The sequence below is a fragment of the Melozone crissalis genome, unplaced genomic scaffold, assembly GCF_028551555.1.
Source record: "Melozone crissalis strain CALT ecotype California unplaced genomic scaffold, PUWL_Pcris_2 ptg000036l_1, whole genome shotgun sequence".
NCBI lineage: Eukaryota > Metazoa > Chordata > Aves > Passeriformes > Passerellidae > Melozone > Melozone crissalis.
The window spans coordinates 13,096,587-13,119,845 of record NW_026535814.1 but is presented as its reverse complement, the minus strand read 5'-3'; the positions used below and the strand labels follow the sequence as shown (position 1 = coordinate 13,119,845).

The 23,259-nt window shown below is 58.2% G+C and overlaps 1 protein-coding gene across 1 annotated transcript; it reads right to left on the bottom strand.

Annotated features, from left to right (window-relative positions):
• Nucleotides 1–525: 525 nt before the first annotated feature.
• On the bottom strand, nucleotides 526–11,854 carry NPR2 (natriuretic peptide receptor 2). The gene is made up of 22 exons (XM_054283473.1): nucleotides 11,125–11,854; nucleotides 6,169–6,368; nucleotides 5,971–6,084; nucleotides 5,579–5,714; nucleotides 5,393–5,487; nucleotides 5,177–5,309; nucleotides 4,982–5,066; nucleotides 4,774–4,894; nucleotides 4,278–4,352; nucleotides 4,039–4,116; nucleotides 3,811–3,915; nucleotides 3,472–3,543; nucleotides 3,232–3,391; nucleotides 3,003–3,158; nucleotides 2,755–2,923; nucleotides 2,495–2,641; nucleotides 2,201–2,324; nucleotides 2,004–2,072; nucleotides 1,741–1,915; nucleotides 1,556–1,654; nucleotides 1,373–1,464; nucleotides 526–1,204 (listed from the first exon to the last, which is right to left on the bottom strand). The coding sequence occupies exons 1-22, from the start codon at nucleotides 11,852–11,854 to the stop codon at nucleotides 1,151–1,153; spliced, it is 3,189 nt and encodes a 1,062-aa protein (XP_054139448.1). The 3' UTR covers nucleotides 526–1,150.
• Nucleotides 11,855–23,259: the final 11,405 nt, after the last annotated feature.

Genomic DNA, 23,259 nt, shown 5'->3' with positions numbered 1-23,259 from the left:
AGCATGAAGCAAAATGGAAAACCCTTCAGCCCTGTTGCAAGTCACTGTTGACCAAAAACACCCTGTGGTCCCAAGATTTCCTCCTTAGGCATGGAGGCAGAGCCCCTGGCACAGCCCCATCCCCTGGGACACGTCCCCTCCCGGCGCAGGCAGGCAGTGGGTGACAGGCAGCCGTTGTTCCAGTCCCCAGGCACAGGTGTGTTCCAGTAAGAGGCGGCAGCGGGGCGGCCAGAGCATGAGCTCAGAGGAACGCACTGCAGCCCTCACGCCAAAGCAAACCCACGGCAGCCCTGCCTTCCCAGCACCGCCCAAGCCCTCAACAGCCGCTCTGCGACCGCCCAGCACTGGCTCCCCATGCCCACACTCCTGCCCTGCACCGCAGACAGACCCCCGGAATACAATCTCTTGGGATGTTTCAGGCAGCTGTCGCCAGCCCAGGCTGAGTTCCATATTGGCGTTCCCCGGGCCTCCCTCCCCACTTGGCATGCTGGGGCAGAGCGAAGTAGAGGCCATAGGACAGATTGATCTGGGGAAGTTTGTATTTCAACAAAATAGTTGCAGCAAGTCCTATATTTACACCTGGAGGAGGGATGGGTATTTACATGACCCGGTGGGGTTATATACAGGGGAAAGGGAGACTGGGGAGGGGGGGAGCTGCGGCATTGAAGCCTGACCTGGCCAAGGAGTCAGTCTTGGCAGGAATCCCCATTTCCCCCCACCCCAGGGAGGGGTTGACATGGGCACAACTTCTGCTGGGGGCAAGGTACTGAAAAGAGATGGCAAAGTGCCCTGCGGGGCAGCCAGGCCCCGGAGAAGCTCAGAGCCAGCTGAGCCACAGGGGAGAGGGCAGGGGTGGCAGACCTCAGAGTGGGGGGGAATACAAGGTCTCTTGGGCTGGATGGGGGCTGGTTACCCCATTCCAGCAGAGGCTGTGGGGAAGGTGGGCTTTGCTGGTGCTGATGGAGGGGAGCAGACGGTACTGTGGCCGCTGCCCCACCTTGCCCTGGCCCTGCTGAAGCAGGGGGGCTGCAGAGTCAGGTGGATGCAGTGTCAGGTGGATGGGGGAGTGCCGGTGCATCCTGGGGCACCGGAAAGCACTGGTGGCCCCATTGAGCTGGGGGCTCTGCCACAGCCACTGGGCTCAAATGACTTAAGGGTCTTTCCTCTCACCCAGCAGCCAGTATGTCCGCATCTTTCCTTTGCCCTGGAGGCAGAGGTGAGCAAGTTAGACCCTGCCTGCCCCTGGAGCTGCTCCTTGGGTGTCATCCCCAGCACTGAGAGCAACAAGGGGTCCCAGCCCCAACCCACCTCCCCATCACATTTCCCTATGGTTGGAAGGGCTGGCACCCCAACGGCATCGCTGAGCCCTCACCTTCATTTCTACATCGCCACGTAGCTCCAGCTCAAAGCACCCGAACTCATCCAGGACTTCTTTGGTGGCAGATGAGACATGGATCTTCAGGGCTGAGTAGCACAGAGGAGCAAGAGAGACATGGCTGGGTGCCATGGGCACAGGACACACCCCGTGGCTCTGGATTCAGCTGCCCTAGCTTACCCTGGCCATTGGATTCCATGCGGGATGCGGTGTTCACTGTATCCCCGAAGAGGCAGTACCTTGGCATCTTGAGGCCCACCACCCCGGCACAGACGGGACCTGCAGGCACAGAGGCACTTGGGGATGTTGCAGGGCGGGCAGGCGGGTGGGCAGGCACCCCCCAGCTGGCCGGCATGGGGGCTCACCGGTGTGTATGCCGATGCGCAGGTGGAGCTGGTCATTGGGACGGTGACGGATCTTGAAGGTTTTGACAGCCTCGAGCAGGGCCAGGGCCATGCGGACAATCTCACGGGCATGCAGCTTCCCATTGCGCACCGGCAGCCCCGAGACCACCATGTAGGCATCCCCAATGGTCTCCACCTGTGGGGGCAGGGGGGGCAGGTACAACCTGGGCTCCTTGCTGCCTGCCTCACTGTGGGTGGCTGTGCTTGCTTGCCACACCACTCACCTTGTAGACGTCAAAGTTGTCGATAATGGCATCAAAGCAAGTGTAGAGATCGTTCAGCAGCATCACAACCTGTATGGAACAAGGGTGTGTGTGCATTTGGGAGAGGACATGTCCCCCCAGCCCCAGGGATAGCACTGCCAGGGTGTGAGACTTCCACCAGCCCCACAGAGGTGCTGCCCCCCAAGTCCTGCTCTCACCTGCATGGGAGTGCTCTCTGCCGAGAGGGCGGTGAAGCCCACAATGTCACTGAAGTAGATGGTGACACTGTCGAAAGCCTCAGCCCGCACTGTCTCTCCACGCTTCAGCTGCTCTGCCACAGAACTGGCAAGGATAGTGGTGAGCTCCACCCCAAACCCACTGTTCCCCCTGCAACCCTTGTCCCACACCAGCATGGAGAGCTGGCAAGGGACTCCATACTTGCACAGCAGCAGGTACATGCTGAACCCACACCAACCCTCAGACCCACACACCCCCTTGTGTCCCCCTCTCACTGGGGCAGAATCTGGTAGAGGAGGTTCTCTGCCTTGCGCTTCTCCTCCAGGTAGGCCTGTGTCCTCTCTTCCACCAGCTTCTCCAGGTTGTTGGCATACTGTTCCATGCGTGACAGCAGGTTGTCCAGGATGCTGGTGCTTCCCTCCCTGGTGAGGTGCAGTCAGTTGGCACTGCAGGAACACGTGCCTCCCCAACCACCTCCCCCATGGCTGTGCCCACTTCCACCCAGGGCCACTGCCCCCACGTGCCAACCACCCACTTGTTGAATCTACGGATGAAGATCTTGATCTGACTGAAGTCAGGGCGCTCGGCTGGCTCCTGCGCCCAGCAGCGTTCCATCAGCACTGCCAGCTCCTCGCTGTGCACCCCGATGTCGATGGAGGGCCGGAAGAAGGGCTTCTGGCTGTTACGCACCTTCTGCACGATCTCTGCCGGGGTGTGGCCAACAGTGAGCACCAGTCTTCCATGTTGGGGCAGGAGCTCCACACATGTGCTCTCCATCCTCACCTTTAGGGCTCAGGTCCATGCCCTCGATGTAGAAGGGGCCGTTGCGCAAAGCAACCTCCTGCACGATGATGCCGAAGCTGTAGACATCAGCTTTCTGCATGCCCGGGGTGGGCAGCTGTCCCTTCTGCAGCAGCTCTGGGGCTGTCCACAGCTTCTCTGGTGAGACAAAGCAATGGAGCAGTGAGACAGGGCCACCCCATCCTCCTGGTCCTCCCAGGTAGGTACTCACTGGCATAGAGTGCATGTGTGTCCTCATTGTCGCTGGGCGAGCGGAAGCTGGCCAGGCCGTAGTCGGTGATCTTCAGCACAAAGCGGCTGTCCACCACACAGTTGGATGACTTGAGGCTGCCGTGATGGCCAATGATGCTGTTGTGCAGGAAGGCCATTCCCTGGGACAGATGGACACAGTGAAGCTCATATCCCTCAGGCACCTCTCCCCATCCCCTCACACCCCCCCTCAGCTGGATACCTTGACAATATCATTGATGAGGGAGTAGCGGAACATCCAGTCCAGGTTGATGCTCTCATTCTCCAGGACATCCTGCGGTAGCACATTGAGTGGACCCCACCAGGCATCCAGGTCATGGTGATGGCAGCCTCACCAAGTGCCCAGCTCGGGGGTCTGCAGCACCCACCCCCTCCCCTCCACTGGCCTCTGACACTTGCTTGGACAGCTCAGCTGTGAGCATTATTGGGAGGGCTCAGGTGGCCACCAGCATCCACAGCCCCGTCCACAACACGCAGCCTAGCTGGGTCACTAGAAATGAAATGTCTCAGTATCACCTGCAGTGTCCCCAAGCCCCGCTACCTGCAAGCTGCCCCGTGGGCAGTACTCAGTGATGATGCAGATGTTGGGGGGGTCGATGCATGCCCCGATGAAGCGGGTCAGGTGGTTGAACTGGATGTCTCGCATCTGCAGGTGGAAGTGGACCCAAGATAGTCCTGAGCTGTTGTTCCTGCTGCCCTCCCACATGCCCAGGACCAATCCCTGCACTCCCAAGCAGGTTGCCTGCCCTAGCCCAGACCCCAAACCTACATGCTTTAGCTCGAAGAGCACCTGCCGCGTCAGCTCGATGCGCTTCTTGTTGATGTGCTTGATGGCCACAACATTGCCCTGGGGTGTTTGGGAAGGGGAAAAGGTCAATGTCCACTGGATGAATTTGCAAAGGGGAGGAAAGCACCAGCACTCTGCGGGATGAGGGTGTAGCCAAGTGGGAGCACAGCAGAGCTGGGGCATTTCAGGGGGAGGGCTCAGCTCCCTTCTGCTGCACTGACCTTGAAGTGGCCGGTGTTGGCGAAGATCTGGTACTTGCCATGGGTGGTCATCAGGGAGCCATAGCTGGAGCCACGCTGTGGGAAGGAGGGGATTAGGGAGAGGAACCCTGGGAGGGAGGGATGACTTGCACCAATGGAGCAGGGCAAGGACATCCAAGGTGTGCAGGGGACGGTGCAGGATGGGCTCTAAGGGTTAGGACAAGCTCTGCACGCTCTGTAGGAAAGGAGTAGGCTCCAGGATGAGGCACTGCATAGAATATAGTACATGGACAAGGTATGTCTGTAGGGGATGGAGGGCAACACAGGGACTTGATGAAGTTTGGTGCTACGCAGAGGACTCAGGGCTGTGTAGAGGATGGATCTACTGTGGCTCTGCAGGAAATGGAAAGTCATGGCAGGGATGGATGGAATAAGTCTCTATAGGGAATGGAGAGCTATATAAGGATGACAAGGCAGCACAGGGGCAGGGTGGTGCCTCAGGGATGGCTCCTCTCACCAGGGACAAGGTGAGCCGGCTGCCTGCTGCCTTGTGGTACCGCTCAGGACTTCCGAATTGCAGCTCATCCCAGCGGATCCTCCAGAGCATGCTGGCAAGCTCCTTCTCCAGCATCAGCTTCCTGAGGGGACACACAGGGGTCAGGCCTCCATCCCCTCTGCCCTGCCTGCCCTCCCGCCCATCAGACAGAGGTTCCCCCAGTGCTGACCTGAAGATGAGGAAGCTGGAGATGCCAAACATGACAAAGGTGAGGCCAGTGCCCAAAGCCACGATGGCCAGCATAGAGAGGGGGGCTGCAGGCAGGAGAGGATATGTCAGGGTGGCCCAGCTGACAGCCAGACTGACATGCACGCATATGGAAGCTTGCTGGGGTCCAAGGGATGAGGGGACCCAGGACACCCACTTTTATCACAGGAGGGGTCATCCACATCAAAGACACAGGGAGGGTTGTCCAAGGGGGGAGCCCCCTTCACCCAGGGGATGGGTCGTCCCAGCCAGTGGATTTGCTTCTCCACACCCGAGTAGTGTCCCACCACCTAAGGCAGGCAGAGAGAGATGAGGCCATCCCACACCCCACCATCTCATCCCCCAACCCCAGCCAGGGGGAACCTCTCCCCACCTCATACTGCCCGGTCTTGGGGTCACTCATGGCCCATAGGTTGAAGTCAGTGTCTCGGTCATTGTTGCTGTCCATGCTCACAAGCCCTGTGACGCCTGCAGGAAAATTAAGATGCAGGTGGGATGGGGACTGAGTTCCACCACCCCCACGGCACCCCCAGCCCCGCTGTTCCCATCCCAGCGTTACCCTGGAACTTGCGGTCCCGCATCTTCTCGATGATGTGGGTGGCATTTTTCTTGGAGCCGCCCTCACGCAGAGTCTCATTCAGCACCATGGCGTACAGCAGCATCCCATCATAGAAACACCCCGCCACCAGGTTCATCTGCCGGGGGAATCTGAGCACACCCACAGCCACACACGCAGGAGCATCCCAGAATCTTCACAGCAGCACCATGCACCCACCCACCGCCCCATCACCACTCTGGGGCCAACATGCCCCCTGCAGGGATGGCAGTGCCTGTGGCTGTTCCCTCCAGGGATGATCCCTCTCGCACTGTCTGTGGCTGTGTCCCACCCTCTGCATCCTGGTGAAGTGTGAAGGGACCGCACCACCCCAGCACACAGGGGAACTCACTCACCAGGGAGTAGTTGAGCTGCACCCCAAATTTCTGCTTAGCTCGCAGGATGAGCTGGGTTTGGAACTGCTGGTACTCAGGGTTTTGGGGCTCATAGTAGGTGATCACCAACACCATCTGCAACCAAGCACATCACCCTGGTTCACACTCTGGGGCCAGGCTGGAGAGGTTTCTGTCCCCAGGCAGGTGGGCACAGCTCACCTGGAAAGCCTCACGCAGTCCTGAGTCCTGGCCAGGGCTCTCCTGCCAGGGCTTGAAGGGGTCACGGGCAGAGTCACCCCGCAGGCTCTCCCCGAAGACATCCAGGTAGAAGAAGACGTAGTCGCCATTGGTGAGGTTCTCCTGTTGCGCCAGCTGCATGATCTGCCGCAGCATCTCTGGCGGCCCACAGAGATACACCACTGCCACAGAGAGGCAGGGGCTTGAGCGGGGCAGGGACACCCAGGCGCACAGGCAGGGACGGGGCAGGTGGGGCAGAACAGCCCCGGAGCACTGAGAGGCTGTGATGGAGCAGGCAGATGGGGCAGGGCTTGGCTCACTGCCTCCCTGCGACCCATGGCCAGACCCACAGCCCCTTCTGGCACTGACCCACTCCTGCCCCGTCAATCACCTCACACTGAAGGGGGACAGGAGAACAGGGAAAAACTTGCTGGAAGTCATGAGGTGGATGCCCCAGGCACAGACCCCACACACCCTGATCCAGCAAAAGCCAGCCAGAGGATGTCTCCCCCCTGCTCCAGTTTCCGTGCTGCTCCATGCCAGCCCTAGCCACGGAATCAGGGGGGCTGGGAGAGGCACTGGAGCCGTGCGCCGGAGGCCCCTGGGGAACCCGGGCTGTGGAATGGGACAAACCCATGTTTGGGTTCGTGGCCGGCTGTCTGTGCGGCAGGAATGCGCAGGTTCCCAGATTCCAGCACCTTCGGCGGCCGCTAATTGGAAACAGAGCATCTCGCCGGTGTGACCCACACGGCAAGGGGGTGCCCGGGCCCCGTCAGGACGTCCCACCTGCCCCCACCCTCTGCTGGGGGCTCGGCCAGCCCCCATGGGATGCGCACCCAAGGGCTGTGTGGGGCCGGCACGCCGCTGGCACAGGGCATCACAGGCTGCGGGGACGGGCGCCTGAAAGCGTCCGAACCCCCCGAGCAGGGGCCCTCCGTGCCCTTGCTGAGGATCCTGACACTGCCTCCTCCCTCCCCCCGGAAAACCAGGGCCCCCGCTCCAGCCAGTCTGGCTGGGAACCCGGGATTGAGCAACGGAGGAGGCGGCGGCAACGGGTGCTGGAGGAATGTCACGCTTGGGCGCTGGCCCCGACACACAGCTCCTCTGCATGGGGCCCAGCGCCCCGGCTGGACCCGGGGAGAGGCGGCGATGGAAGCGAGGAAGGGCCGCACACCGTGAAGGGGTCTCTGCTGCTGGAAGGCACCCAGCCACGCAGGAACCCAGCCCTGGGGGCAGCAGGGCTGGCAGCATCACCCACGGGGGCAGTGAGGAATCCCCCAGGTGGGAGAAGAGGCCCAGCACAGCCACCTTGGGCACAGGGAATGCACAGCAATGTGGGGAGCTGCTTCTGGGCACGGGGGAGGGAGAAATCGCAGCACTGTGGGCTATGTGTGAGCAACAGCCTGCTTCAGGGTTTGAAATGGTTCCCTCTGAATGCTGCAATACTTCAAATAAACACTCTTGGCTTCTCCACTTTGCTAGTCCTGCATCAAGAAATGTCCCCAGATTTCTCATCCAGGGCGGGCAGCTCAGCACCTCCCCAACACGCAGAGCCTGAGGGTTCCCCCTAAGGACATAGACTGGACCCTCCCCACCCCACTGCAGGCACCAAGAAAAGGGAGCCACAGGGGCAAGGGAGCCTCAACAGCTGGTGGCAGATGGTGGGACACTGCAGGCAGCCAGCCCCTGCGGCGGCAGCAAAAGCCTGCCTGGTCAAAGGCCGCCAAGCAAGGGGATGGACGGGCGCCTAGATGGCTCCCTGGGGACAGGCTGCATGAGCTGTGCAGAAGGAAGGGTCAATGCTTGGGGCTCTCCCTAGGCAGGCAGCTGCCTCCAGCTGGCAGCTTCCTGCACGGCCAGCAGCGCCTTAGGGGGCTCAGGCACCCCCAGGGGCCGGAAAATGGCCAAAGGCAGCCTCAGCATCACCCAGGACAAGGGGAATGAAGTTCTGCAAGGCTGGAGTGCATCCAGACCCCTGACTGATTTATTTAGGGGGTGTCTCTCGGATAGGCGGCAGAGTGCCAGGTCCCAGGGAAGGGGCAGGACCACGAGCATGCAGATGAGGTGGCAGAACACTGCTTGACCCCTGCATGATGTAAGATAACTCTGAAATGAGGGCAAATCCCTGGTTCAGGCAGAAAATCCCAGTTTCGAGCAGTTCCACCAGCACAGGGCACTGCAGTGCAGAGACCATGGCGCTGGCCCAGGGGGAGTGTGGGGGTGAAGACCAAATGCACTCCCCTCCAGCAGCACCACCCAGCCATCTCCCCAGGCAGGGCACCTGGGCTTTCTGCAGGCAGATGCGCTGGTAATTCTCGCAACCACAGCTCTAATTATATCAGTGCTTTTGCAAATGGCAGGAGAGACGTGGGGCCCTGCACGTCTCCCAGGCACTGGTGAGAGGGGCAATCCCACCCCCCCTCGTGCCCGTTCATTAGACCTGTGACTGTCAAGACCAGCAGTGTTAGGGGTGCACAGAGGGCCAGGGAAGCAGCTTTTTCTAGGAAACATTCACCAAACTCCTGCCCATGACTTGGGAGAAGGAAGGTGATGCCAAGAGGGATGATACATGATGTTATTGCAGGTCACGGACATGGATGCAGCTGAGGACGCTGCTTCTATCTCCCTGCCATTCCATGCAGGAGTGTCAACCCCTGGGACAGACCGGCAAGTCTCCATTCCCTGCCCCACGCACCTGGGCTAGGATAGGAGCAACAACCATCTCTGGAGCCCAGAGCACCCAACTCTGTGGGGCCAAGCAGTCAGCCCCACACCCTGGCACCACCTCTGAGCTGCGGCCAGAGAGGCCCAGACCCTCTCAACATCCCTGCCCATGCCAGGGGAATGGAACTGAATGACCTTTAACGTCCCTTTCAACCCAAGCCTTTCCTTGGTCCTGTGATACTATGACTCCAGCTTAGAAAGCCCTCGGGTCTCTGCCCTTGCCTGGCCTTCTCCCCCAGCAGCCACAACCCCATGCCTGCACCCGAGGGACTGATTCCCACTGGAGTGATTTACAGCACCAAGATGGAAATGTTGATGGGAATCACTGATTTCAGCCCTTCTCCCTGCAGAGTCTTTTGTCCTCATCCCATAACAAGCTCCAAACCCCATGGCTGGTGATGGCACAGGGAAGAGCTCCCATCCCAGTGGGGCAGCCATGGGATGCTCGCTCCATGGACTCAGCCTCACTGGCCTCAATCCTGACTGGAATCCAGTCCAGTATCCCAAAGCACCTGCCCCTGCAGCCTGGTCCTGCCCAGCCTTGGACACAAGTCCTGCTGGCCCATCTGGCTCCACTTATCTGGGCTAGATGTCCTTCCTAATGACACAGCATCTCAGAATCCATTAAGAAGCACTGCGGAGTGGCTGACTCCGGGATTGATACACCCTGCTCATCAATAATGAAAGAGCATCAGGCTGCCCTTGCTCTCCTGCTGCCTCTGTAGGCCCCTCCATTTCCTCCTGCTCCCAATATAGCTGCTCTCCTGGGGCACTCACAAGGCACTAAATTGATTTATCCCTCCATCAGCAGGGTGAGGCAATCACAGCCCCGTCCTGGGGGTGCAGCAGGGACAAGGCACAGCCTGGGATGCCCAGGTGCCACTCTGGGGGCTCTGCCTGAGCACAGCACAGCCACCTAGGTATGCTGGCACCATGGTTCTCTGGGTATGTTCTCCAGAGAGAACATTCTCCAGAGAACCACATCCCCTCCATCACCTTCAGCCTCCAAGGATGTGCCTGGGTCACCCTGATCCTGCTGACACAGAGGGTGGGGTGCTCCCACAGGGTGCCCCTCACAGCACGTGTCCCAAGAGCTAGGGGTGTGCCCCAGCTATTGCTGGCAAAGGTTGGCTGGACTGGGGCCTAGGAGGGAGATATTGTGCCCCCTCCTCCTGCTGAATCCTGGCCCTTCCAATCACACAGGGTTTGGTCTGGGAAAGGCTGAGGTTCTCTCTTGTCCCCTGTGAACTCACCTCCTGTGCGGGTCCTGCTGCTCCTCCAGCCCCACTGTGACAAAATGTGCTCAATCCTCACTGCACCCCACAGAGAGCCCATTTTGCCCACCCCTCCCTGTGCCCCTCATGGGTCCCACTGTGCCTCCAGCCTCTTGTTGTGCCCCACAGGGGTCCCACTCTTCCTCTGGCCCCTTGCCATGCCCTACCACAGGTGTCACTCTGCCAACTCCCTACTGCACCCCATGGGAGTCCCACCAGATCCGTGTTCCCTTGCCATGCCTCACACAGGTGCCATTTTGCTCTCAACCCCTCTCAAGTCCCACTGTGTCCTCAGACCCTCATGGTGCCCCACAAAGGTGCCACTGCCTCCTTGCACTGTTGCTGCACCCCACACGATCACACTCTGTTCCCATCCCCTTGCTGTGCCCCACATGTGTCTCACTGCCCTCTCAGACACTGCTGTGCCCTGTGTGGATCTCCATTGCCCTCCAGTCCGTTATTGTGTCCCAAACAGGTCCCACTGCCACCTCTGGTCCCTTTTTGTGCCACACATGCATCCCACTGTATTCCCAGCCCTTTGCTGTGTTCTGCAGCAGTCCCACTGTATCCCCATCCCCTCTCTGTGCCCCAGATGTGTCCTGCTGCTCCCTTAACCCCTTGCTGTACTCTACATGTCATCCACAGTACCCCAGTGCCCTTGCTGCACCCCATCCTTCCCTCTGCTGTGCCCCAGACGGGTCCAATGCCCCACACCGTGCCCCCCACAGATCCCATCTCACCCTCAGCCCCTCGCTGTGCCCCGCGGAGGATTTTGCCTCCCCCCTCCAAGCCCTACGCAGATCTCCCGAGGGGAGCCCCCTCCGCTCTCCCTTCCTCCTCCCACTCCCACTCCGCCGCCCCTGCTCCGCGGGCGCTCAGCCCGATCCCGCCCGTGGTCACGGTGTCCCCCCCGCACCCCACGCCGCGCCACCCCACGCACCGCGCCCGTTGGCTTTGATGAAGTGGACGGCGGTGTCGGGGCCGCCCTCCTCGGGGGAGTAGATGTGGACAGTGACGGTGAGGTTGTTGCCATCCTGCAGCTCCTGGTAGACACCCTCGACGGTGAAGTAGTAGGGTCGGTCGTCGGTCTTGCGGTCCACGTAGAGGAGCACGGCGCGGGCGCTCCAGTTGAAGTGCGCGTGGAGGTGGGAGACGAAGGCGCCCAGTTTGGGTGCCGAGGGCCCGGTGCGCACCGTCGTGCTGTAGTGCTCCCGTTTGCGGCTGAAACCCGCGGCCACCGCCCCGCCGGTGATGAGGGGCAGCCGCCAGTGAGAGGCGAAGCGCCCCACGGACGCGGCGGGGTACACGCAGCCCGGCCCGAACAGCACGTCGGGATCGTGGTAGAGCTTCAGGTCCACGGCGTTGAGCGGTGCCACGTACTCGGAGCAGGCGCCCTCCAGCTCCGAGCTCATGAACTCGACGCGCACCGAGAAGGGCTGCGGCAGCAGTGGCGGCTCGCCCCGCTCCAGCGCTTCCAGCGCCAGGCTGAGCGCCGGACCCACGCGCGGCCAAGCCCACGCGTAGCTCACGTTGCGCTCCGGCAGCACCACCGCCACCGTCAAGTTGGCGGGCGCCCCGTCGGGGGTCGCCGCCCGCCGCCCCGCGCCCGTCGGTACCGGCAGCAGCGCCAGCAGCAGCGCCAGCAGCGGCAGCGGCAGCGGCGGAGCCATGGGCCGCGCTGGCTCCTCCGCCCCGGCCGCCGCCCGCCGCTCCGGCGCCCCCGCCGCGCCCCCGCCCCGCCGACCGCCACCGACCGCCCTCCCCCGGGGGGGCGGCGCCGCCGGTCCCCGCCCGGCCGGCCGGGCACGGGGATGGGCGGCACCGCGCCGGGGCGGGGGGCGGTGTCCCCGGAGAGGGGGGGCAGGGGTGGGGCTAGCGGGGAGCGGGGCGCTGGTCGGGGGGGGTGGGGGGATGGCGGGGGTTCGGCGTCTCTGCCTTCCAGGCTGGCGAAGATCCCCGGCGGGGGTCAGAGACCGCCGTGCCCGGGTCCGGCGGCCCCTGGATGGCAGGGACATAGGGAGGGGGCCCGTGTTTTAGGGGGTCCGGGAGGGGCGGTAGGGAGGGGCATCCGCGCTCGGGGTGTCCCCAGTGGGTGGAGGAGCGAGGGAGGTGTGCTTTGGTTCTGGTGAGGTGCAGTGAGGGGCAATCGGAGCAGAGGACATCGGTTTGGGGCAGGGGACCGGGATGCTCGACTTTGGGGACGGGCTCGGGGGTCCCATCGGGGGATTAAGGGAGGGAAGTCCCCAGAGCCGGCGGCTCTCAGTGGGCGGGGATTGAAGAGGGCTTAGGTGGGATCTAGGGTCCGTGAGGGGAATCAGGGAGGGAGCATTAGGGTTTGGAGTGTCCCCACTGGGTGGGGGGGCTGAGAAAGAGGTACCTGGCTTCGGGAGCTGCAGTGAGAGAGCATCCAGGTTCTAGAGTACCCCAATGACTACGGACTGGGGAGGGGATGTCTCAGGCTGGGGATCCCCAGGGTCTGGGGAAGTCAGTGAGGTGCGGGGGATGTGCATGATGGGGGAAAGGGGGAGAGATGTGAGGATGTGAAGGGATACATGGCTCTGGGATACAGCCAGCTGGAAGGGTAGGAAATATCCTGAGTGTGAGTGTCCTCACAAAGGATTTTTGGGAGGTCTTAAGCTGTCGGATAAAGGAGGAATCTGAGGAGGGGCTGCCCGGGGTCTGGCTGCCTCCCTTGTGGGGGCTCCCAGTGCTTTGGCAGTGGGTGTCTCCCCTGGGGGAAGGGTAGGAGGTTGGAGATGTCCTCGGGGATTTGGGATGCAGGGAGGCACATGGGGAATTGGACCTTGAGAGCTGGGATGCCCTGGGGAGCCAGCCATCCCTGAGACCCGGTGTGTTTGCCCAGCACTGTAGGGTGCCCTGGAACCCGTCCCACAAGGACCTGATGGGGCAGGGGAGCTGACGGCAGGGGATTGCAGAGGGCTGGATGACACGAGCATGTCACCACAGCTGTCACTGCAGCTTTTGGGGCTTCAGCCCCTCTGCCACGGGACACGGGCCTGTGGGGTGGTGGGTAGGAGGGTGGATGTATACGAGCGGAGCACAGGGGAGCGCTCGGGGTGCAATGAGCATTGCACAAGCCCCCGCGGCGCGTGGGGCTGGAATAGCGCGGGCAGAGCGGGGCTGCCGGTCCTCCCGGGCATTTGGGAAGGACCTAAGGGGATGTCATGGACTGCCATGGGGGGGCCGCCCAGCCAGGGGGGACACAGAGGTGCCGAACATTTGTTTGCAGGGCGCCTCGGTGGGGCAAGGGGGGCTCGGCGGAGGCAGCATGCCTGCGGTGCATTCCTGGCATTCCCAGCCTGCTGCCTGCTCCCGTCGGGCGGGGGTGGGGGGCGATAGAGACTGGAGGGGGGTGTTGGGGTGGTGCCAGCCCCTTCCCCACGGCTCGGAGCTGTGTGAGGCGGGATGCTTGTGTGTGGCAGCACGGGGGAGCGCGCTGGGTGCACGGCGGCCCCGGAGGTCTTGCCGGTGCCACTGGACCTTCAAGGTCCTGTGTGGTTCAGATGCTGCGGGATGCTGCGCTGAGCGGCGGGCAGGGTGTCGCTGTCCTCTCTGGGATTTTGGGGCAGGCCACCAGAGCAGAGCAGCACCGCGGGCATGGGTGCTTCCACCTCTGGGGTTGCCAGGAATCACGGTCCCTCTCGCTGTCCCTGCCCTTCACACTGCAGGTGTCGCCACCAGCGGAGATGCTCGCGGGGTCACGGAGCTCGGCTCCCCGGCTCGGCACAACCCGAGACCAAGAGATTGCATTGCCGGCTATAAATATCTCGGTCCGGTGTGTACGGAGCTGGCAGGGGAGCCTGAGCCGAAGGACAGTGAAATCCAACCGACAGCGATTACATCCAGAAATGAGAAGCTGGAAAGATCTGGAAGAGCTTCCCCATGGAGTGTGGGGCTGGACATGGTGCTGGGGGGGTGATGGTCGCACTGGAGAGCACAGTGCCAGCGAAATCGCCCCTGCTCACGGGGCACGCATGGTGGCACCCCTTGTACCCTGCCTCAGAGCAGCCCGGTGGCTCCTGTCCTGAGGCTCCGGTGGCACAGGCCGCGGGCGAAGGGGACACAGAGAGGCTGACAAGAGACTGCGTGGGAAAAGCCTCCGCAGCGAGCGCTCCGGGAGGGGGTGCTGCTCCCGCAGGAGCTGCGGCAGGCGGGATGCCGCCAGCAGAGAGACGACTCTGGTAAAACAAAATAGAGATATGGGGGAGAAAAGCAGAGAGGGTGGAGGGAACCAGGGAGAAGCCGGTGGGAATTCGCTTATGGAGCGATGGGGAGCGTGAGATGCCCTGATGGGGAATGTGGGTGCGGCGGGACCCCGGGTGTGCGCGAGGGAGCCACCAGAGGGGGCGGCCACTGCCGCGGGGACAGCACAGGGACACCGTGGGGACAGCGCGGGGACAGCACACACACAACATACACACCTCACCCCCCATACACACCCCATACACACACCATACACACCCCATACACACCCCACATACACACCCCATAACACACCCCATACACACACCATACACACACCATACACACCATACACACACCCCATACATACATCATATACACCATACACACAGTATACAGACACCCCATGCACACACCATACACAGAGCATACACACACCTCACACCCCCTAACACACCCCATACACACACCATACGCACACCCCATACACACCCCATACACACCCCATACACACCACATACACACCCCATAACACACCCCATACACACACCATACACACACCATACACACCACATACACACACCATACACACCCCATACACACACCCCATACACACCCCATACACACACCCCATATACACCCCATACACACACCATACACACCCCCCATACACACACACCATATACAGCCCATACACACCCCCCATACACACACCATACACACACCCCATACACACACCATACATACACCCCAGACACACACACCATATACACCCCATACACACACCATACACACACCCCATACACACACACCATATACACCCCATACACACCCTCCATACACACACCATACACACACCCCATACACACACCATACATACACCCCATACACACACCATACACACACCCCATACACACCCCATACACACGCCATGCACACCACATACACACCCCATAACACACCCCATAAACACACACCATACACACACCATACACACACCCTATACACACACCATACATACATCATATACACCATACACACACCATACACACATTATACAGACACCCCATACACACACCATACACACACTATATACACTCCATACACACACCATACACATAGACTTACCATACCTTAGGTTTTTTCTAGCTCCATTGCATATTCCCTGTCCCATGGTCTCACACTAAGTTTTACTGGCATCCCACACCTTGGGATGATAATTTTGCCTTGCTCTGGGCTACTCCCAGAACCCTCCTCCTGGTGCCTGCAGTGGTGTATGGCTATCTGTGGGGGTCCAGGGTGCCCCACTGTGGTGATGCATCCCCCCTTTTCCAGGCTGCACTGAGATTTGAGAAATGCTCCTTAGGCCTGAGCCTTAAAAAACAGCACCTGGGCTCAGCTCTCCTTCAGCTTATCAGAAATGCTCCCTGTTAATAGTCTCTGCTTCCAGGAACTGCTGCTGTCTCACAGAGCTCCTGGGTTTTTGATGAACAGCGCTGGCAACTGTTTTTCTTCTTCCCTGAAGGGCACAATATCGCTGTTCTCAGATACCCAAAGAAAGTGCGGGCTGAAACTGTGGCAAGGATGAAACTTTGCTACAACTGAAGCCCACTCTCTTGCCAAATGAGACCCCCTGAGCTGCCCTGGACCGCAGCAGGCTGTGGCCAGCACTGCCCTCTGAGCAGGGCCTCCCAGAGCCAGCAAACTCAAGCCTGCTGTACTTTGGGATCACCCAACAACGATGGATCCTGGGCTCATACCCTCACTCCATGAGGCTCAGCTCTTCCCCAGTTGAGGGGATGCAGAGGCACCCAAAGTGAGCATTTCACTGACCTCTGAGGGGGATTTTTCACAGGTACCTTGCTTGCACCATCTTTCTGTCCATGTGCATGCCTCTGTGCACAGGCTGTAGCAAATCTGGGAGAAATGCTGCTCTCTTAGGCATTTAAGTACCTCAGATCTAAGTAACTTAGGCCTGTAAGCAAGATTAAGTCAAAAGTTATAAGCTAAGTTAAAGGCTGCTAAAGTGTTCTTTTGCTGAATTGTTAAGTTACATAGGTTAGATGCTGTTAAGTGTTATTCGTCTGTCAAATTGTTAAGTTACAAGTTAAGTGTGAGTGCTGCTAAGCTTTTAGGCCACATTCCTTTTTATCCTTGCCCTCACTGGCCTTTTGTCACACACACACACACAGACATAGACACCTAAACACACACACAGACAGACACACAGACACAGAGACACACACACACACAGACACACACAGACACAGACACACACCTAAACACACACACACACACACACCCCTAAACACACACAGACACACACAGACACAGACACACACAGACACACAGACACACACACAGACACACAGACACACACCTAAACACACACACACACACAGACACACACACAGAGACACACACAGACATACACACACCTAAACACACACAGACACAGACACACACACACAGAGACACACAGACACAGACACACACACACACACATACACACACATACACACACCCCTAGATGGTTCTTGGTTCATGTCTGCCTGGATTTGATTGCCTGGATTTTGTTTGTTGTTCGTTTTTTTCTCCTCAACGTGCCTTAACTGTCTCGTAAGTGAATCTTGCCAACGAACATTGTTGTGCTGCCACTTAATATTAAATTTGGTTTTTGCTGATACCCTTGTCAGTGATTTTTTTAAGTGATCTCAAACACTTGTTAGTGACACACATGTTGGTCCTAGGACTGCTCCAGATCATGATGGGCACCAAGGGCACAGCTATACTTGTCTGCCCTGGGGGGCTCACACCTCTGAGATTCTAGTCTTCTTTTCCATGTTCCCCTGGCAAGCACAACCAAGCCCCTGGTCCCCAGAGATGACAATTATTTTTCCACCTCCTGGCGTGCAGCAGCACAAGGCCATGGACCTTGCCAATCTCCTTCACCTCCATGCTGAAAGTGGAGCCAGAAGCCTGCCAGCCTCTGGAGGTGGCTGTAAGAGCGTGGCAGGCACCATGAGTGAGTGCCTGCAGCACAGTCCTCACTGCCAGGGCCAGGAGGAGCTGTGCAGACACTGCCGTGCCAGGGCACAAACAGCACTGGGTCACAGCGAGGGCTGGCATGGATGGCATGGATGGCAGCAGCCCCTTCCTGCTGGAGGCTGCATGGGAAGAGGGCAGGGATGGAGAAGGAACCGCTGGGGACTCGCGTTTCTACTCGAATGCGGGTCAGGCTTCTGCTGGGGTCTCTACTGCCCATGCTCACATTGCCACCATCCCACATGGGAGGGTAACACCTTCAGAAGGTCAGAGAGGCTTTGACCAGGTGGGCACAAAGCACCCAGCACTGGTGCAGATAGATGGGGTGAACTTTCCACATATGGGCTTCCTGTGCTTCTGCTGTCCAGGGAGTCTGAAGGGCTCCTTGTTCGGATTTGAAGTTTGTGTGCCAGTAATGGAAAAAATAGAGCAAAGGCAAATATTTTAAAGGGAAAATTGTGGATGAATGTGGCAGCTGTGTCACCTCCCTGGTTCAGGACAAGGGTTGTCACTGTGTGTCTGTGGAGGGAGCCCCTGGAAGCCACACCTCTCTGTGCCCCAGACCCATGGTGGGACCCTAGGAGTGTCCTTTCAGGGCACTAGGACAGAAAGTGTCATGCATTAACCCCTTCAGGTGGGTGCTGCCTGTGCAAGCCAGAGACAGCTCCTACAGTGCTTTCCCCTCCAACTTCTCTGGCATCTCCAGGCTGAGTATGTGGGGTCTCAGTCCCATGCCTGTGCAATCTCTTCCACCATGAAGCCACCAACCACTCATGGCTTTTCCTGCAGAGTGTCCCTAGAGTAGGGTATCACCCCAGCATGGCCCTGTGGGTGCCAATAAAACAGCAAATGCACTGTGCAGGGAGACTCCTCTTTCAGATACCATAGCAAAGGCAGAGATCTGCAGAATACATCCAGGACACAGAAAACCTCAGGGTCTCCTGGGGCTCTCCCCGTCCCTGCATCCCAATGAAGCAATGTGCCCAGGACCAGTCCCTTGTGGATCCTCATCATGTTCCAGGCCATTTATATGCTGAAGCCAGTGCTGGTGGCATGACACTGCAACAGCAACTCCTCCAAAATGAGGGGCTTGGACCATTGACCTCCCCAGCAAGTCCTCAGGCCAACAAGTGCCTGGCATTTTTTGGCTGGTGCAGTTTCTGCGTGGCCTAGGAATGATCTCCTAGGGTTGTTTCTGACTCACAGGACAGGAAACATTTCAGGGTTTAAGCCAAGCTGAATAATATGCTCATTTCCTTGTGCCGACTACAAAGCACCTGCTCCAGGGGATTTATGGAGTGCCGGCCTCTTGCAGGCACTGTGCGGCTGCCTGCCCGGATGTTTTTATTTTCCTGGTATGGCCAGCAAGTGCCAAGGCCTGTTTTCCTAAACACCCCGTGACCTCCTGGCACGTTTCTTTGAGGGGAGCCCAGGCAGAGCCACGGGCTGCAGCACACCTGTGCTGGGATATCCAGGGTGCTGAAGAGCCAGGGTGGATGCCAGCACCCTGCCAGGGCTGAGGGCAGCAGGAATGCATGGCCAACCCACTGATGCCAAAACCTGGTGCCCTGAAAGGAGACTCCTAGGGTCCCACCATGGGTCTGGGGCACAGAGAGGTGTGGCTTCTAGAGGCTCTCCCCACGGACACAGAGTGACAACACTTGTCCTGAACCAGGGAGGTGACACAGCTGGCACATTCATGCAGGGCAGCCACAGCCATGATAAACGACCTGGGAAAGTCCCAATGGAGTGGAACACAGGCATGAGCAATGAGCAAGGGAGGATGAGACCATGTGAGAAAGGGCAGGAGGGCACGAGGGAGTCCCAGCGTGGGAGTGCTCAGGACACAGAGCCCACCCCGTGACTGGGGACCTGCAGACACCATCCCACAGCAGGTCCTGTCCCACAGCAGGGAACCCACACACCCCCCCCAACCAGAGTTGCAGAGCCCTGTGAAGTGCTGTGCCTAGCCTCTAGGGTCAGAACACCTCTTCCTGCAAGAAGGGTCAGGGTGTTGAGACCAGGGACATCCACGGAAGACACAAGGCATGCCAGCATGCATTGCAGCCCATGCTTCTCCACCTGCACAGAGCTTCACCTAGCAGGCAGCCAGTCTGCAGAGTAAGGTGACATTATTTTTTTTCTCACATCTGCTCTATTTTGTCTCCTTTTTGGAGCAACAGTCCCATTGCTGGTGGGCTGTACTCCAGCCTCTGTGAGCTGTCCCACCTGGCTTGCCAGCTGTGGGATGAAGGATGCCATGAGCCAACTGTCATCCCCTGTCTAGCCCTTTGTCTTCCCTTCCCAGCTCCTGACTGCCTATCTCTTCCTCACCCCTCTGCTCACCCCTCCCCAGGGTCTGGCCATGTCAGCGAGCAGTGAGCATTCATGAATGGTCATCACTCAGAGCCAGCATCTACCTGCATCTGCCCTGGTGCCCTGGGTACTCTGGTGCTTGAAACATCCTCAAGGTGCTGGGCAAGGCAAGGTCCCCACATCCCCTGAAGAGCTGCTTCAGGGTCCACAGCAGCACCAATGCAGTTTGGTCCAGTGATAACTGGGGTTGTGGATTTTTTTGTTTGTTTTGGGGTTTCTTGTTTGGTTTTTTTTTTTTTTTGTTTGTTTTGTTTTTCGGGTTGGTTTTTTTTTTTTTTTTGTTTTTTTTTTGTTTTTTTTGGTTTTTTTTTTTTTTTTTTGTTCAGAGAGAAAATAAAATAGCTTTGGGGACCAGGAGCCAAGATCCCCAGTGCCTAAAACAGCAATCACAGCACTTCCTTGGATTTATGGTGTTTGCTTTCACAATGCCAGCCGGGATCCTGTTTGCTTCCTGCTCTGCAGCTGCAGCTCCAGCTGAAGGCTCAGGAGATTCAGGTTTTATAACCCTCCTGGACTCCGCTGATGGCAACTGGTCCAGCATCAATTATTACCCCCTGAGCCTCCTGCGGTGCTGGGGTGGGCTGTTGCCACCTCATCCCAGCACCCCTGGCTTGGGTGCTCTTCCTTCCCCATCCATAGGGTCCCATCCCTGGCACTGGGCATTCTGCTGCTCTGCAGAGGCATTGGTGGGAGAGGAGCCCAGCAAAGCTGTGTCCCTGGTGGGGTGCAGCACCCAGCTTTTCTCAGACACAGCTACAATCTGAGACCCAGGCCAGGCAGGAGAGCTGGGTCCTGCTGGGAGGATGCTGAGACATGGATGTGACCTTCTGCAGGATCCTGGGATACTCAAAGGTGGTGACTGCCCCTCACTGGCACACACGTAGACAGGCAGTGATCCCTTCTGTTGGGCTGTGTCTGGTAAATCAAAGGCACTGAACTTCTAGAGAGGCACTTCTTCTAGCCCCTTTATCCTTTCTGTGGTTCTTCCCCAGGTCCCAGTTGTTCCCTAAGATGTGAGACCAAAAGCAGCTGCTTTCCTTCAGTCTCTGCAGCAAAGCCTCCTCCAGGCTGGCACAGCAGAAGGTGTCAGCTCCTCCTCCTGCCACAGTACCCTCAAGAGCCCAGGCAGAAGCTCTGAAACACCAAGTCCAATTGCAATTATTGCTTTCCAAATTACGAGCTCCCTTGTGTACAACCTGGACCAAAGTGCTCTGGATCAGCCATGGGGCTGTGTGTGCTGGGGACAGGTGGGTGCCCAGGAATGCAGAAGTGGGGCAAGGAAAGTGGTCAGGAGGGGGAATAGCAGGATCAACAGGCTATGGGGGACCACCAGCCCCTTTCTTTATGCACAGACACAGTGTGGATGGTGCTCCACTGCCCTGCTCCCTCTGCAGTGTGCCAAGAGATGTCCTGACACTCCTCTATTTCTCTGCATTTTCCCAGCAAAGCACTTTGATGGAAAACCCAATAGCCATGAATGGACTCGTAGCTCTAACTCTCTATTTAATGAACTGTAATTGCTACAGAAATCCTGAGAATGCCTCTCCATGTTCCTGATGGAGCAGGGGCAATGCCCTTCCCCACAGCCAAGAGATGCTGTTGCCCCAGGTTTTGAGCAGTCTTCTGGAAGCCTGTCCAAATCCTGTGGGCCTCTCAGTGAAACCCACCATTTCTTTTTTGTAACATTTGCTGTTCTTGTTGATGAAACAATGATGGATTATTTCACTGCAGTTACTAGCGTGCCAGACTTCTTTTTCCAAACACACAATAGGAATATTAATTAACTGCTCTGACGATGAACACTTTTATCCTCCTTATATAGTAACAACTCTGCACCAAAGGGCAAGTTCCATTTGTCACTGATACACTCCACCATCCTGGCTCATGGCCCAGTGGTCAGCAGGGCATGCCCAGCATTTCTCTGATTTGTTATTAGCCTTTTCTAACAGATCCCACACTCGCTGCCATCCAGCCACCCCACTGAGGGACACAGCATCACCCGTGGCACTACAACAGGGCTGGGGTAATTCTCTAAGGGGAAGAAGGGATGCAAAGCTTCTCCCTCAGCAGTGAGAGCACAAGCTGCAGGAGATGGATGCAACGGGATGGTAAAGGGGCCCAGAGCACCAAAGGGAAGGGACTATGCCTTCAAATCCGAAGGTGGTGAATCCAAAGCGGATAAAGTGGATAAAAGGAAGCATTTTTCTTTCTCACTCTGTGCTTAATTAGACTGCCACAGGAAAATGCTCGGGCCAAAATTTAGCAGGATTCAATGAGGGATTGGGCACTTATAGGGATAAGAAAAATATCCAGCTATAATAGTGAATGCCAATACAAATTCTGGAAGGGATATTAAGCCTCACGCGTCAAGGTGTAAATTTATCCCAAACTCTCAGGAACAGGGAGCTTAATGCAGGGGCAGATGACCCACATATGCCACTGCTGCTGATGCTGCCTCACTGCCAGCACGGCCCTGTGCTGGCTGAGCCCCTGGCTGGACCATCCCCAGAGCCCTGTTTCCTGCTGCTGGCAGCACCTCTGACAAGGGCTGCGAATTTCTTTTGGCAAGTCAGCCCTTTGCTGGTAGCTCTCCGGGGCCATGTGGCTCCCAGGGCTCTGACCTCCTCCCTCTTGCACTTCAGCTCACTTTGCCAGCTGATAACAGCCTTATCACTTCTACACAGAGGCAGTCCCTCTGAGTGAGGGTCTGTGAGGTCCACAGGCACAATCCTGGGTGATGCGGCACCTTCACACAGGTCCTTGCTTCCAGCCAAGTCCCTCACTTAACCCTCAGGTTACCTGCTGCCTAAAAGCACTTTTGCCTCCTAATTTTATCCTTCCTGTTTCCAGCTTATGTGGGGGCCAGTCTGCAGCCCCTGGAAGAGGACGCTCAGCCCCAGTACCTTGTGGGTACTCCAGGTGCACAGGCACAGTCCCCTTTCATGGGCACTGCTCAGATGAGCCCTGGTTCTGCATCTGTGACTGTCTGCTCTGGTCACAGCACCAAATATGTCAGAGTTCAGTAGGTGTTTGGACAACATGCTCAGGTACATGCTGGGATTCTTAGGGTGTCCTGCACAGGGCCAGGAGTTGGACATGGTGATCCTGATGGGCCCCTTCCAACTCAGCATATTCTACGACTCTATGATTCTATGATTTTGTGATCCTGTGATTTTAAACCTGCTGTCCCCGTCCCCAGCCTATGCATGGCTATGAACCTGGCACAGCTGCAGCCCAGGCTGGGGTGAAAGTGCCATGATGTGGTACTCAGGAGTGGGGGCAAGCACCTCCATCCCCAAATGAGGATGATGCCATTTGCATCCCACACTGCTAGCAGAATGCTTGTGCTGCTCTGGTCACTGTGACATGGGATGCTCCCAAAATCTTGGCTTGCTCTGAAGGAGCAGTGACGGCTCAGCATGACCAGAGGGGAGCCTGGAGCTCTTCTGGT